At 63.4% G+C, this 15,117-nt stretch overlaps 1 protein-coding gene and 1 long non-coding RNA gene across 2 annotated transcripts; one reads left to right on the plus strand and one right to left on the minus strand.

Annotated features, from left to right (window-relative positions):
- Positions 1–1,980: 1,980 nt before the first annotated feature.
- Positions 1,981–12,583, minus strand: KIAA1755 (KIAA1755 ortholog). Its single transcript, XM_052783091.1, is given in 15 exon segments — positions 1,981–3,484; positions 3,567–3,758; positions 4,500–4,622; positions 4,907–5,045; positions 5,991–6,139; positions 6,353–6,451; positions 6,830–6,946; positions 7,633–7,719; positions 8,845–8,938; positions 9,338–9,461; positions 10,141–10,305; positions 10,415–10,904; positions 10,906–11,715; positions 12,211–12,408; positions 12,488–12,583. Coding segments are annotated over 15 exon segments (3,777 nt in total). The 5' UTR covers positions 12,491–12,583; the 3' UTR covers positions 1,981–2,497.
- Positions 6,305–7,689, plus strand: LOC128139978 (uncharacterized). The gene is made up of 3 exons (XR_008234574.1): positions 6,305–6,473; positions 6,743–7,222; positions 7,578–7,689. It is a non-coding gene; the product is annotated as an uncharacterized LOC128139978 (long non-coding RNA).
- Positions 12,584–15,117: the final 2,534 nt, after the last annotated feature.

The raw sequence follows: 15,117 nt of genomic DNA on the forward strand, positions 1-15,117 counted from the left end.
TCCCCGCAGAGGCGTCCCTGCCCGGGAGCCGGTGTGCCTGCGGCGGCGATGGTGTGCGCAGCGCTCGTCACCAGCGCGCAGTCTGCCTTTCCCAAGGGAGATGAGTAACGTGGACGGCGCGTCCAGCCCGTCAAGGCACTGGCACAAGCCCAGGGCGGGACGTGTGTGCTGTGCTGGTCGCAGGAGGCTGAGCTCAGCCGCACGTGGCTGATAACAAGGACTCCTGAAGCCACGGGTTTCTGTCAAATGACAGGCAAAAATTGGTATCCAAAGAGGAATTTCGAAGGCGTGCTGCTGCTTCGGCACACTGCAGAGGCGAGTGTGTAAGGGGATGATACAACAAATCAGCTGTTTGTAGAGCAGAGAATTGAGCGAGGGAACCGTCAGGCTGGGCTTTAAATGCTTTTGGAGGTAGAAGAGATTTTTGGCTCTCGTGATGAGCTGGATGCCATCCAGGTGGGCACGGCTTTCACCAGCCGTGTGTGCGGGGCTGGGGAGCAGGCACGCTCGGCTGGCCGGTGCGGGGGGAGCCAGCCCCAGGCAGCTCATGGGGACGTCGGGGCAGAGGGGGGGCACATCTGTCTGCTCCTTCTCCAGATTTATTTGCTACATCATCTCTGCAGAAGGGGATTTCTGAAGCCCTTTAAACTCGCTGCAGGGCCAGATGGTTAGGCACGGGTAAATATCATAACATGAAGAGGTAGGAAAAGTGGCCTGGCTGGGGTGTCCTTGGTGACAATCAGGACATGGTGTTGATTGGCGAATGGAGCAAAGCCGGCTGGGTTCACCCAGGATGGATCATGCAGACCTCCCCCAGTGTCTCTCTATGATAATTACTTTTAAGCCAAAAGGAATAGGATGGACCTTGGCTAGCGGGATTTTGGTGAAGCAGTGATAGAAGTGCTACTAGGGAAATTAGTGTTTGAGCGGGAGAAGATGAGAGTTTAAAAGAACTGAAAAAACAGACAACGGGTAGGACTGGGAGCAGAAGCGATGTGCGGGAGGTCCCAGGGCAGTGTCTGGGGAGCAGGCTGGGATCGGTCTTCATTAACACTGTCATTAATGGCCTGGGCAGAAGGAGCGTGGTGCCGTGAGGGGCGGCTGGGACTGCAGCCTCCAAAGAAGAGCTCAGCGGGACTCAGCATGGGGATTTGGCAAAAACAAGGCTGAGGGGGGGTATGAGTGATGCTCGCAAACACTGGGCTGGGCAAGTGCCCTTTGCTGAGGCACAGCATCACGTGGGGCCGCGAGCCATGACTGCGCCGTGGCTGGGAGGAAGAGAGTGTTTTTCTGGAACGGCCTCTACGTGAGATAGTGCTTTTTCTACGATGTCTCTTGATTAGCTCATGATGCGACTGCCTGGGGTGGTGGGCGGCACAGCGCCCTGGCCCGGACAGCCTGTCCCCCGCCTGGCTTCGCCCGCTCCCAGGTGCCCAAACAGGTGGCGTGGCTCGGTGGGACATGCCCCCAGTGACGGGATCTCTGGGGACCCCAGGCTGTTTCGGACAGCTATCGGCGAGGTCGCACCCATCTCAGCCAGATCCCCAAGGCTTTGGGACAGCGCGTTCCCAGCGAGTGGGGAGGCTGGGCAGGATGACACCACCCTCGCCCATGTACTGGGGAGGACGTAGGATGGGAGCGAGAACCAGAGACGGAGACATTTAACCCTTACAAAAGGGAGAGGGACTCATTCTGCAAATGGCTGCAGCCTGGCAGCAGGGACTAGCAGGTCAGGGCACAACAGGGACGAGCCAGCAGCGGTTTGAGCAGGACCCTCCTACCGGCAGCGAGATGCTGGCGGTGGGCAGGAGACCCAGGCTGCGGCCACGGGCGGCACGGGTGGCACAGGAGGCTCTTGCGGTGGCACCGGCTGCCTGTTGGCACTGGGCTGGGGCAGCGGCGGGGAGCCTGGGCGAGCAGCCCGGCACCTGGCTCTGGGCAGGACGTGGCTTTTTGTTGTGCTCCACGAGGACCAAGCCGGGCGCTTCTCTTCAGGTTTATTAACATTAATAACATTAGTCCTACATTAACGAGTGCACACGAACAACATGCCTGCCATTGTTGCTTGGCTCGGGCTGCAGCAGCAGCATGGGGGACGGTAAAACCGCCTGGCAGAGGAGGGGAGCGCGGCAGGGCCGGTGGGCAGAAAAACCTCGGCACAGGTTTGTGCTCCCATGGGATGCTCTGAGCATGGCTGCTGACTGCGGGGAACCCTCACCACTATCCTGAGGCAAACCTGGCACTTGTAGGGATAAATGCACTTTAGGTGAGGATTGCAACACACCTAGTAGATTATTAACAGACCTTGTGAGGCTGGTGATGGGGTTATTGCCGTTCCACAGCGGGGTGAATGCTAAGTATGGGGAACTGAAGGATCCTGGGACCGAGGGTTGGACAATGTGTCCCAGTGTCCCACCTCTGAGCACGGGACATCCAGTTGGTGACCGAGAGACTTCCACAACTGGACAGAAACAGCCCCTACTAGAAGGGACTGGTTTTACTTGGCATTTGCTTTAGCTGGACTCTCGGTGTGATGGTTCTCCAGGTAAACAATCTGGGAGGGCTTTTCAGAGGGGCAAGGTGGTCTGGGATTCTGGAGGTCCCGGGGCAAAGCCAGGCTCGCTGCTGGGGCTTCTTCAGTGGAGTTCTGCGAGTCTGAGTCTTCAGAAGAGAAACTGCTCTGGCTGGAAACCTGGAAGTACTGGGTGGCTTCTGCCTGATTCTCTGCAGGCGGACCGTGTGTGCCGGAGGCTGAGACAGTCCCGTGGGGCACAGTGGTGGGACACAGTGGGTCAGCACCTGGAAAACGCGCCCAGGGAGGCAGGGTGAAGGAATGCCTCTGAAGGGGCTGGCTGCGCTCCTGAGCGAGGTGTCCTGCAGCTCCTAGGCAGGCTCCGCTCTGCGGTTTTGGGAGGGAGGCATCGGCAGAGACGCGACTGTGAAAGGCACGGTCGCCCTCCGGCCCCTGCTGGCAGCGGGGCTGCGGGAAGCTTGGCTCTGTGCCCACCGTGGGGCCAGGAACGCTGCTGGCCCAGGGCTGTCCTGGTCCCCGGGGCTGTCCTGGCCCCCCGGTGCTGGGCTCCGGCTGCTCCGCCGCCCCCCGGCCCCCCGACACCACTGGCTCGGGGCTGGCGGTTGCTTCGCAGACCGGGGTTTCCTTGCAAGGGGCTGCAGACCCTGAGCCGGGGGGGCTGAAGGAGTCTCCCTGCCTGTCGGCTTGCACTCCCCAGGCCTCCTGCAGCTCTGCCAGCATCTCCTCCAGGATCTGCCGGGTCTCCTGGTACCTGTGCCGTGCCTCGGTCCAGGCTGCTAGCCCTTGGCTGCTCTGCATCCTGCGCACCTGAGCCTTCATCTCCTGCAGCTTCTCCAGGGCGAACTCCACCGACAGCTTCTGGAAGGAGCTCTGCAGGCACTGCAGCGCCTGGCCCTCCCCGCGCTTCACCCGGGCTGAGCACTGCCTGCAGTCCAGCTTCAGCCCCGTGATCTAGAAAAGAAGGCAAGAGCGGCTGTTTTCACGGCTGCCCAGCTGGCACCGGGTCCTGCGGGAGAAAAGCCCACGCGCCCACCTTGCTGGAGAACCGGCCGAGCTCCCGCAGCAGCTCCCGCTCAGCCTGCCGCCGCTCCACCTGCCTGTAGAAGCTCATCAGCTTCGTCTGGAAAAGGGCTGCAGCCACCTGAAAGGGGTCTGCCTCGGGGAAAGCCGCGTCTCGGACCTCAGCCGCCTCCTGACACAGGGCCAGGCCGTGCCGGTACTGAGCCTGCAGGGACGGCAGGAATTCCGCGCTGGGGGAATGGTGCTGACCTGCTGCGCTGGGACGTGTGTGCAGGGTGAGGCTCTCTGCAGGTCAGCACTCAGTATCGCTGTCAAAGCTATCTGGGAAAAGTTTCTGGGCCAGCGAGAAGAAACAAAGAGAATGGGGATTCTCCAAATGTCTGCTCTGTCCTGGCTTGGCTCAAAACGCACAAAGTGCATCGTCCTGTCCCGAGTGGGGTCACCTTGCTTCGTCCTCCCTGCAGCGCGTGTAACTAAAGGGCCTCCATATCTAGGGGTATGGAGGGAACAAACCCTTGCCACCACATTATCTGTTGTCTGATGGGATGTCCAGGCTCCGCAGCCCGGCCCTGCGGGAGGAAGGGGGCTGCAAAGGACAGAGCACAGGAGGGGTTGGGAACAGCAGCCCCAGCCCAAAGCACGCCAAGAAGCAACGCAACCGCCCCCCCTCGCCAGGACAGGGCTGCCCAAAGACCCCAACAAAGCTGGGCTTCAAAACTGCAGCTTGACCCAGCCAGCCTGCGGACACCCGGTTTTGCTCAGAAGCCTCGTTCCAAACCTGGGGGTTTTGGGCTGATTGTATTGAACTTCGTAACGACATTCGAACATTTCCAATTTGGCATTTTCAGTTTCTGCGGAGTGCCAGGCAGGGGCCGGAGCCACCTAACAGCGCTGCTGGCAGCGATACCCTAGGCATGCGTGTTACAGAAAGTCCCCTCAAACATACTGTTGCCTGGACGAGGAACTCATTAAACCGCTCGGCAGAGCCCTGGAAGCTGTCGGGGCTCCACTCCTCGGTGCCCATCTCCTGCAGTCGTGCCACTGCCTCCCCGTCCAGCCAGCACCCGAGCTGCGAGAAAGAGCGGGGCCGAGGGTCAGGCGGGACTGGCCGCCGGCCGCAGCGCTTCCGCAGCACCTCCCTTTCCTTCCCCGACCGGGGCATCCCATCTCAGGCGTGGATACGCAGTCACCCCGTAATTAAAATCAAAGCTCAGGCAATCCTGTTATTCTCTCAGCTTCCTTTGCCATCAAAAACCGAGGAAATGTGCCCAAAATGCTCAGCTGTGGGAACACCGCAGAGGACAACTTCAACTTGCTGCTTCTAGAGTGGCACCCCGAGGATGCCCAACTGACCTTGCTGAACTTGGCCTCGAGCTCCCGGACCTTTTGGAGGAACTCCAGGCGCTCCAGGCAGCTGTTGGACTGGGACACCAGGTTGTGAAGCTCTTCCTCCAGCTGGCTGTACAGCCCCTCGGCCGACTCCATGCTGGTCCTGGTGGTCGGGAAGGAGAGGGGCCGTCAGTGCCGGCTGCCGCCGCGTGAGCTGCCGGCTCCTCCTGAAGACGCCGGCCAAGGCAGCTCTCCGGTGGGCAGGAGCCTCTGGATGGGGCAGCTCCCTGGAAGCTGGCGCTGGCACGTGCCCACCCAGGCAGCCAGGAGCCAAGCAAGTGGATGGCCAGATCCCAGCAGGTACGTGGGGTCAGGAGCCGACCAAGAGACCTCCTCTCCACCCGCCTCGTGCATCCTCAGAGCCCAGCCGGGACACGAGGGCACTCCCTGGGATGCACTGGGCTCCAGGCCCTGCATGCCAGGCACGCTGCAGGGGAGCAGCACCCTGGCCCTGCACGTGCCCTGACATCTCCCCATCCCACGGAGCAAGCTGGACGTCAGGGAACATGGGATGGGAAAGTGTTGGCTGTCAGTGCAGCCCAGCCCAGCCGAGAGAAGGGAGCAGAAGGGAGCAGTGGGATTAGTGCTGCATGCATGCACGGACTGCTGGACATGTGCATCATCGCCGGACATGTGCAGCGTCGCCGGACATGTGCAGCGTCGCCAGACATGTGCAGCGTCGCCGGACATGTGCAGCGTCGCCGGGGCTTGGCCCCATCTAGTGGCTTTGCCTGAGACCAGCCTGGAGGGCTCGCTGAGCAGCCCCGGAGCCTGGTCTGAGGGCAGGAGACCCTCGAGGGACCCGGGCACCTTCCCCAGCCGGGATGACGGGAAATCCTGCCCAGGGCTGCCCGAGACGCGAGCTCCAGGCTCGGAGGGAGTTTGCAGGGCAGGAGGGAGCACGGTGCCAGCTCCGGGGTGTGCTGGAAAGAAGCTTTTTCTCATGGGGACTGGGCTATCCCTATGGAGGTGGCTCTGTTGGCCAGTGGAGGAGGCCGGGGGTCCCTGGTGTTGGCACCCCTCTCCCAGCAAAGCCGCCCCCTCCTACCTGACGTCGGCCGAGGTGCTGAGCCGGGTGGCCTCCCTACGCAGCCGGGCCAGCACGGCCCCCCCCTCACGCTGCACGCACACCAGCTGTGGGTCACTCAGCACCCTCCGCATCAGCTCCTGGTGCCTCCCGATGCACGCGGCCGCATCCTGCGGAAAGAGGGTCGGACACGCATCTCACCTGGGGCCTCGCCTGGCATCTCCGGGGCTGCATCCCGAGGGATGAGCAAAGGGGACAGCCCTGCAGCTGGCAGCAGCTGGTATGGGAGCGATTGCACCGAGTTTCGGGGAACCGGGGCGAAATGTCACTGTGTGCTGGACTACAGACGGGCTCTTTGGAAAGCCCTACAACCTGTCTGTTACCTGCGTCCCCGCCAGCGCATCGGCGCTCCGCAGCTCCTGGATGCAGCTCTGCAGCAGCTCCGATGCCCGCCGGAGGCTGGCTGTGAAGGGATGCAATTTCTGCGGGTGGGACACACAGCAGGTCAGTGGGGCCGGGGTGGCTGGGCAAGCAGCGGGGCAGGAGGGCAGCCTGCCCACGAGGAGCAGGAGGAAGAGGAGGACGAGCAGTGCCAGGCCAGAGCAGGAAATACCGTGGGGCACCAGGTTAAAGCCAAGGAGGAAGGGAGCGTGGAGGTGGATGGGCAGTCACAGGCAGGAGAAGTCAGAAGCAGGCAGGAGGGGGTTGCCCTCCTGCGCTCGGGGGCTCTCCTTCTCCCTCCCCTCTCCTGGGCTTTCCTGTCACTTTTCCAGGGATGCCTGTGAGACACGAAGCAGCGGTGGGGACGGAGGGGCACCGCGGGGAGGTGAGGCGATGGCTAACGGCGTGATAACAGACACCTGGAAGAACTGAACCCACTCGCCGTGGCAGTACGGGAAGGTGCCATCCAGCTCCTGTGTCAGCTGGGAGCTGTCGACGTAGCGGCCCAGAGCCTTCAGCGACGCCAGGGTCTCCACCTGCGGGGCACATGGAGCTTGTGAGCACTGCAGGACCATGCCAGGTCCCTCCCCAGGGACAGCCTGGAGCAGGGGGCACAACCCAGTCCTACCCCAAGCACCCTGCCCAGTTAACCCGCGCCGTGCAGCGGCCCCGGGAGCGCAGCGTGCCAGTGCCGGCAGGGCTGAGCGCAGCGTGCGGCAGCTCCGCTCGGAGCAGCTCCTGCCGGCTCCGCGGTGTTTGAATGCATGGGAGATCGCCGGGACTGCAATAATCTGCCATGACAGCCAAGCTAGGTGATGAAGCTCATTAATATTTCACATTACATTAATTAAACTGAGCAGCACTAAAAGAACAATAAACCCTTTCAAGTTTAGATTTATTATCCCAGCGCCTGTGTCCGGCCACTGGAGGTAACTGGGAAAGCGCTTGGCTGCCCTGGGGCAGATTTCGCCTGCCTGCGCAGCCCAGCCAGCCCGAGGGCAGCATCTGCCTGTCCTGCACCCAGCACGGGGTGGGGGGGGACCTGCCCCAGCAAGGTGCTGCTCTGCCCAGGGTCCCCGAGCAGGGGAACTGGGGTCTCCAGGTGAGGGGACGGAGGGTCCCCCGAGGTGGGAGGCTCCTTTCACCCTGGCTCTGCTCTTCCCACAGGAGACAATGTGGGGACAGGAGGAGGGGACGGGGACAGGGACAAGGACAGGCTCACCTGCACCCCGGGCAGCCTCTCGCGGTGGGTGACCAGCTCCTTCTCGGCCAGCAGCAGCACGGTGTGGATGCAGCCCGGCGAGATGCTCTGCGGGAGGCAGGGAAGAGTCACCATGGCAAACCCCACGGCGCAGACCTCGGGTTACCCACGGTGATGCCAGGGCTCGGTTGCCTGAGTCGGCTGAGGCCGGTGAGCTCATTACAAAGGAAAAGGCTCCCGAGCTTGCTGGCGTGGGAAATGGAAACGGGTCGCTCGGGCCATAACCCCATCCCAACCACCAGCTCCCTGGCAGAAAGGACCCGTGGAAAGAGCCCTGTGAGCAAACCCCTTCACTCGCACCAGCGATGCTTCTCTGCGAGGGGAGCGTCAGGGCCGGCATGGGATTTATTGGACAGGCTGCAACCAACCTGAAGCCCCGAGCACACAGAGGCAAAGGGTGCTGTGGTGGGGAGGACCCCACGGCCCCCAGGACAGCACAGGGCACTCCCACAGCACTGCCTCAGCACCGGCATGGAAACCCTGCCAGGATGATTGACTGTCACTGCGGAGCCGACTACCAGGTGAGCTCAGCTAGCAGGATGCTGAAGGGGTTTGGGGCACACCGCGGTGTCGGGCGATAGTGGGACCGAGGCCAGATCCTGTGGGGCTGGGAAGGAACCTTCGGTCCCAAACCACCAGTGCCTCGCAACTGGCACTCGAGGAGCTGGAGAGATGCGAGCGCCGGGTGTGAGCTCGGTTTGGGGGCTGGGGGAAACGGGGTCTTTGTGCCCTGTTGGGGGATGGTCTGCGCCACTGCAGACGTGCTGAGAAATTAGAGATTTATCAGCAACTTTGGGAACAAAGCAGCGGTGAAGCACTGCCAGACCTACAGGGAGTCAGGAGGCAGGACTGGCCACGGGGGAGCAAGCAGCAAGGACATGGGTTGTCTAGACCAGGGCATTGCGGTGCAGCCGCAGGCAGGCAAGAGCTGCCTCGGTTAAATCCGCACCGCGATGCTTACGGGTAAAATCTGTGAGTAAGATAAAAACCGTGGCCCCAGGCACGGCAGCGCAGGGGGCTGTTGGAGAAGCTGCTGCCAGCCAGGCAACTGCATCACGCAGCGGGTGCAGGGGATGCTCTGAGGGACCCCCAAAGGGCGGCAGCACTTGCTCCTGGGCAGGAACCCCCCCACCCCGGCACCTCCATGGCACCGGCATGCAGACCCCGGTGTACCTGGACGGAGCGGAGGGCTGAGAAGAGGACGGGAGCAGGTGGCTGCTTCCTGGCATCCACCACGACAGTCAGCCCACCATCCTTCGCTTCTCGCCTAGCAAAGGGAAATACAGCGAGCAGGAGGCAGATTGCACCGGTTAGAAGCGGCACATAAAGTGGGGGTCCCTTGGGCAGGACCTGCTCAAAGCCCCGTCCCGCAGCCCCGCACCCCCGGGCAGCAGGGTGAGGGCAGGTGACAGCCTCATCCCTGTGGGATGCCCCAGCCGAGGGCAGCGCCAGACCTTCAGAAACACGCGCTTTTGGCAGAGCCGTGGCACAGGGTCCTCGGGGATGGCTGCGGGCGGGACCGGGGACATGGTGGGGATGCGTGGGATGTGCCCAAACCAGCACGTGCGGGATGCTGGGCATCCATCCCGGCTCGGCGCAGGGGCTGCTCGGGACCCCCAAGCCGGGATGCAGCCGGAGGGTCCCCGGCATCCCTTCTGGCCCTTACCTGGGGAGGGAGCGGAGGTAGAGGATGAGCCTCGCCAGCTCGGCAGCCGAGCACCACGCAGCCCCCCAGGCGCTGCCACTGGTGGTCACCTGCAGCAGGGTCCTGCCCAGCCTGTCCGAGCTCCCTGCGGGGAAAGGGGCGAGTGACCCCTCCAGCAGCCGCCCGCCGGCTGCAAACTCCAGCCCTGAGCAACCCCCCGCCGAGGGGCTGGGGCTCCCATCAGCCTCGCTGCTGCTCGCCAAGCAGGAACGGCTGCCGAGGGGTGCGGGAGGGGGCTCTGTCCTGGCTCGGCTCGGGGGGCTCAGCCCGGGTTAATACTGCGCAGCTGTGGCAGCGCAGCAGCCGCCCCAGTGCAGCCTCCCCTGGCCCCTCCAGAGGGGCAGCGCCGGCCCCCAAGGGCTCTCGGCACAAATGCCAGCCCTGGAAATGCCAGGGCAGAGCTGCTGGGGACATTTTTCCTGAAAAAAAGATGGGTTTCGTCCCTGTTTTTCAGCTCTTGGGAAAAGGAAGAAGCCAAATGTTTTGTGTTTGGCAGCTAAAAGCTGAACGGCTTCATTGGGGAGGAATGGTGTGGGAGGGCTGGCTGCAGCTGGGAACTGGGGCAGCTGCTCAGAGCAGACTGCTTGTTTTTATGTTTTTAATTTTTTTTGCCCAGCTGAAAGGAGATTTTCCGCTTGGGGGCTTTCTGGCCTCCAGCAAAGCCCTGAAACCTTCCTCCAGAATACCCTCTCCAGCAGCACGGCACTTTCCCTCTGGAGGCCTCTCCCGACATCCCCCCGAGGGTCCCGCGCTGCCAGCAGTACCTGGCAGGCACACGATGCCCGAGCGCAGCAGCCCGGTGTGCAGGTCCTGCCAGGCCGGTGGCTCCCAGCCAGGGGTGACGGTGCCGGGCACGGAGGGACCGTTCTTGCAGCTGGTGCTTTCCAGGGACCGTTCCTCCGCAGGGGCAGCGGCTGCCGCATCCATACCTGCCCGTGGGGACAGAGGAGAGAGGAGCTGGTGACGCTCAACGAGGCAGAGAAATGCAAAAGCTCCCGCAGAGCCCGGGCAGGCACCGCAGCCCCACTCGGACGGTACCTTTGCTGGCTGGCTTGGCTCTGCCCATCCTGGGCGAGTAGATGGCAGACATCTTCTTCCTGGCCCCTTCATGCTGGCTGGTGGCTCTTTCATCCCCGGGGGCCACCCCGAGCCACGGGCCCTTCAGGAAGGAGAACTTGTGGCTGGAGCCCACGGGGAGCCGGGGGCCGCCCTGCCGTGCCAATGCCTCCGCCGGCACGCCGGGACTCGCTCGGCGGGGACGGCGGGCGAGGAGCGTGGGGCTGCCAGCCCCCCTCCCATGCTGCGTGGGGGTCTCATGGGAGGTGGTGGGGGGCGGCTCAGGGCTGGGGCCGTCCGACTCCTCCAGGATAGCTGCCATCAGCCCGGGGCCGAAGCTCACCGGGTTCTGCAGCGCAGCCAGGTAGGAGTCACGGTGGCGGCACCGTGGGCTGTGTGGCCCCGGCTCCCGGCTCAGCTTCCTCCCCAGGCATGGGGTGCAGGGACCCTTCTCCAAGCTTGGCACCCCCCGTGCAGGGCCAGGCGTCTGCCCCCGGCCCCCCGTTCGCCCAGGGGAGCATCGCCTCGGCCCCAGCCCCCATCGGCCCTGCCGGGCGGGCGGGCGGCAGAGACTGGGCCAGGAGATCCAGCTGCTCCTGGGAGAGCTCCAACAGGTCCACGTACTCCCCCTCCAGGTTCTGGCTGATGATCTCGCAGAGGCTGGGCACGGCCAGCGTGGCCGGCTTCTTCCGCAGCCCAGCCTGGTCCACCTTGATCAGTCCCGGGTATCTTCCCTGGCTCGACTTCCGAGAGGTGACCTTGCAGCCTGGGATGGTGCCCACGACGTTGCCGTAGGGCGCCGGGACGTCCACCGCGCCGTGGTGCACGGGCGCGCTGGGTGCTGCTGGCTCCGCTGCGGTTTCAGGAGCGGGGCCGTGCCGGGCGCCCGCGGGCACGCCATCGGCTCCAGCCTTGGGCTTGTCGATGAACTCCGGCGTGGCAATCTTGCTCCACGGCAGCGGGGCAATGCCGTTCTCGGTGGCCACCAGGCAGGTGTGCAGGGGGGTTCTGGTCCGGTCGCCATTGATCTCCTCCAGCCACTCATTGGTGAAGAGCAGCGCGTAGGCGGCCTCGGGGACGGGCGTCTCCTCCACCGTGCGCAGGTCGTGGGAGAGGTGCTTGACGGTGATGCGCGCCAAGTGCTCCTCGCAGGGCTCCGCTTGCAGGTAGAAATCCCCGGGGCGCAGCAGGAGGGGGTTGAGCGGCGCGAGGTGGACGACCACTTTCTCGTGAAGACACAAGGGCCAGCCTTCATGGAGAAAGATGCAGTTAAAGTAGGGAGCCTAGGAGGGAGGAAGAACACAGCGCGTAAGCGAGAGCCCCCGCCGGCTCCGTACCCTCCTGGCCAGCCCCGCGCGGTCTCGCTGCCAGGCTCTGCGCTTCCCGCGGTGGGGACCGAAGAGCCCGGTGACCTGATGGGATGTCCCTGAGCCGAGCCACAGCAGGGCCCCGCAAGCCCACCCTGAGCCCTTGGCCATTCCCGGGGTGCCGCATGCTCCCCACGTGCCAACAGAGGGGAAATCCCCACTGGAGCCTCTCCAGGGGCGAGATAAGGTGACCCTGGAGTCCCTCCTCCACCCTTATCGCGGCGACGGCATGTGCCAGGCTCTGTGCCGGAGATGTCCCGGGGAGCTGGGCACACCACGGTCCCCTCTGCGGGGAGGGGAGGGGGACAGCGCAGGGCACGGCCGTGCAGGGTGTCACGCTATAGGGCAACCCCCCCGTGGCCAGGAGCGGGGCGCAGGGGCACCGCGGCGTGGGGGGGCATGCAGGCTTACGCAGGCTGCCTGCCGCACGTGCTCGAAGAGGCGCTTGGCCGGGATGAGGAACTGGAGCAGGCAGCAGAGCCCATCTCCCCGGTAGCTGGTCTCCAGCAGCCGAAACACCTGGCCCAGGACGGTGGGGGCCGTGGCTTCGAAGGGGGGGTAGAGGGCCTGGAGGGCACTCTGCACCGCCGCGTCCAGCGACCCGGCGTCCTGCGGGAGGAAAGCGTCGCTGGTGGGGAGAGCGGCCCCGCAACGGGACGCCGTCACCCCCCACGGAGCCTGCGCCCACCATCCCACGCTGCACCGGCACACCGCGTCTCTGCCGGGTCCCTGGTACGCCCACGCTGGCAACGCCGCTGAGCTCAGGGGGGTCCAAACTGTCCTGGGCTGGAAACTGGGGAGGAACTGGGTGTCGAGCACGCCAAGCACCGTGCAGCCGGCGGGCACAAGCACGGCCGGGTCCGGTTCCCAGTGTTGGGCTGTGGCTTAAGAAGTCCGAGATGAGCCCCAAGCGCAGCCTGCCGCCCCGCTCGAGAACGCTGGCCGTGCAGAGGCGGAGGAGCCGCAGCAGCCAAGGAGTTAAGCCGAGCCAGACGAGGAGCGTGGGGATGTGCTGGGCTCAGCGGCTCGCTGTAGGAATGCAGCGGATGGGAGGAAGGACAAACATCTGAAGATGGATGGGGTGTTTTGGTTCAGACTCATCGCTGAATTCGCCGAACTCAAAATTAGTCCTCTGAGCGTTTTCTGGGAAGCGCTCTGCTGGGTTACAGCCCCCTCCCCTGCGCCGCTTCCAGACCGGGACGAGGACGCTGGTTTTGTGCCACGCACAAACTGGTGGCTCTAAGTTTGCTCTCCCAGCTTTGCCGGAGACATCGGCTGCGCAGACCCGGCTGGCGCAGTGGGTACACAGAGGGAAGGCAGCAGATGGCTCCCGTTAAATCCCAGCTGCATTACAGCCAGCGTGGGGGTGACTACAGACATGGCTGCCAAAAGGAGCCCATTGGCGAGTGGGAAAGACAGAGGCTTCTCCAACTCCTTGGGGGATATTTCTGCAGGACAGGCTCCAATAAACAACAAATCAGGCTGGCGCGGGTGGGCAAATGGCACCTTTTCTGCTGGAAATGGTGCTGCTGCGGGAGAGATGCAGGTTTCCACATGGTGCAGGGTCAAGCCCAGCCTGGCCAGCTGGGGATCTGCCACTCTGCAGCGGGACATCTCTCCTCCTCTTCCTCCTGCAGAGCGTGGTGTGTGCTACCTCTGCCAGCTGCTGGGTACCAAGGAGCCCCTAGCTCTGCCACAGGCTGCAGCCCACGGCAAAGCCGAGCCCGTCACCTGAGGCTGGGCTCCAGATTTAAGGGTGGACGGACCCCAGCACCGCAGGCAGCCGCCACAGGGATGAGCATCCTCCTGGCAGCTGGGGCAGCTGCCAGGTCCTGCACCTTTGGCAGCCACGGCTCACCGTCATCCCCGTGCTCCTGCACGGGCATCCGGGAAATCAGGTGGGATTAGCTGAAGGTGGGATTAGCTGAAGGTGGGCGTTAGTTTCAGACTAATCCCTGGCCTGGGAGCCCATACAGAGACAAAGTGGCCTTGGTTAATTCAGCTTAATTAGCTTTAATGCGCTTTAGCTAAAGCACTTTGCAGTCAAGCTTTGGTTAATTCTTGACTTTTTCTCCATGTCTCCTCACAGGAATCTCCTGCCCTTGGGCCTGGCAGGAGAAGCCATGGGTCCTGGGCAGAGCAGAGGGAGACCAAGTCCCTTCTTGGTGCCCCGATCGGCAAGTGCATTCCCCTGCCAGGCTTTCTGCCATTGGACCACTGGTGTTCTCACGCTTGGTCTTTGCACAATTCCTAAGAGAGACAGACGGGAGACCTTGCTCTGGAAAAGCCCCGCTGCAGGGTAAAGCCCAGCTCCCCTCTCCGCCTTGCTCCCGCGGGACCCCGGCACAGCCGCCCGCTCCCAGGCACCGAGCCCAGCCGGGTGCCCACCGCCTCCCTGCCTGGCACCACCGAGCTCGGCTCCTTCCCCATCCCAGCACGGAGGTGAGGAGCCGCCGTCTGTAACAGCAAAGGGGGATCCGTCCAGCTCCTAATGGTGCCACGCGATGAGCCAGCGCTGCCCGCCCTGCCTGCGCTTGCCTTTGCCAGTGCCCGCTGCACGGAGTCACCCTTGCGCAGCCCTGGCACATCCCCAAACCAGCTCTTTTGAAACCAAACTAAACTCTTACTTGCCGAACTCTTGTGGCACTTAAAAAAGCAAAAGAAAACAGAACGAGTAGCCAGGTCCCATGAGACCGGGGCTGCCAGGGCTCTGCTCTGGGCAGGCTGCTGGGGAGGGCTCTGTGGGGCGGTGGGGGGCACAGGCCACGGTCTGACGGGGTGAAGGCGCACGCTTCCAGTCAGCCCCATCCCACACCCACCGTCTCTCACAACAGCATCCCCCCCAAACCCCAGAGCAGCCTTCCCCGGCTGCAGCACACGTAGCCCAGCTCCCCGGCCTTGCCCAGTCCCGCACCTTGGCAGCTGGGGAGAAACGCCTGGAGTTTGGGTAAACCGGCTGGGATAAACTTGGGGCGTCTGGGAGAGTGGACAGCCCTGCTGCGGGGGGAAAAAAGAAAACCTTGCAAATCATCGCCAAAACCCCAGAGCAAAGGGACGCGCCAGGGGATGGATCGGCTGAATAAACAAAGCTGCTCCCCTGTCAATGGAATAAAACCGCCCAGGACTCCATCCAGCAGCGGGGACTGCGTGAGCCAGCGTCCGCAGAGAACTACTGACTGATGGAGGCACCAGACGTAGTCTGCGTAGTGCTGGGGAATATTTTGGCCTGGAATGACTAAAAATGTTTTCACTGAGTGTCACAAAGCTCTTCATCACTGAGGGAGGATTTTGGGGGAACCATGGTACAGCGGCTGAGGC

The sequence above is a fragment of the Harpia harpyja genome, chromosome 1, assembly GCF_026419915.1.
Source record: "Harpia harpyja isolate bHarHar1 chromosome 1, bHarHar1 primary haplotype, whole genome shotgun sequence".
NCBI lineage: Eukaryota > Metazoa > Chordata > Aves > Accipitriformes > Accipitridae > Harpia > Harpia harpyja.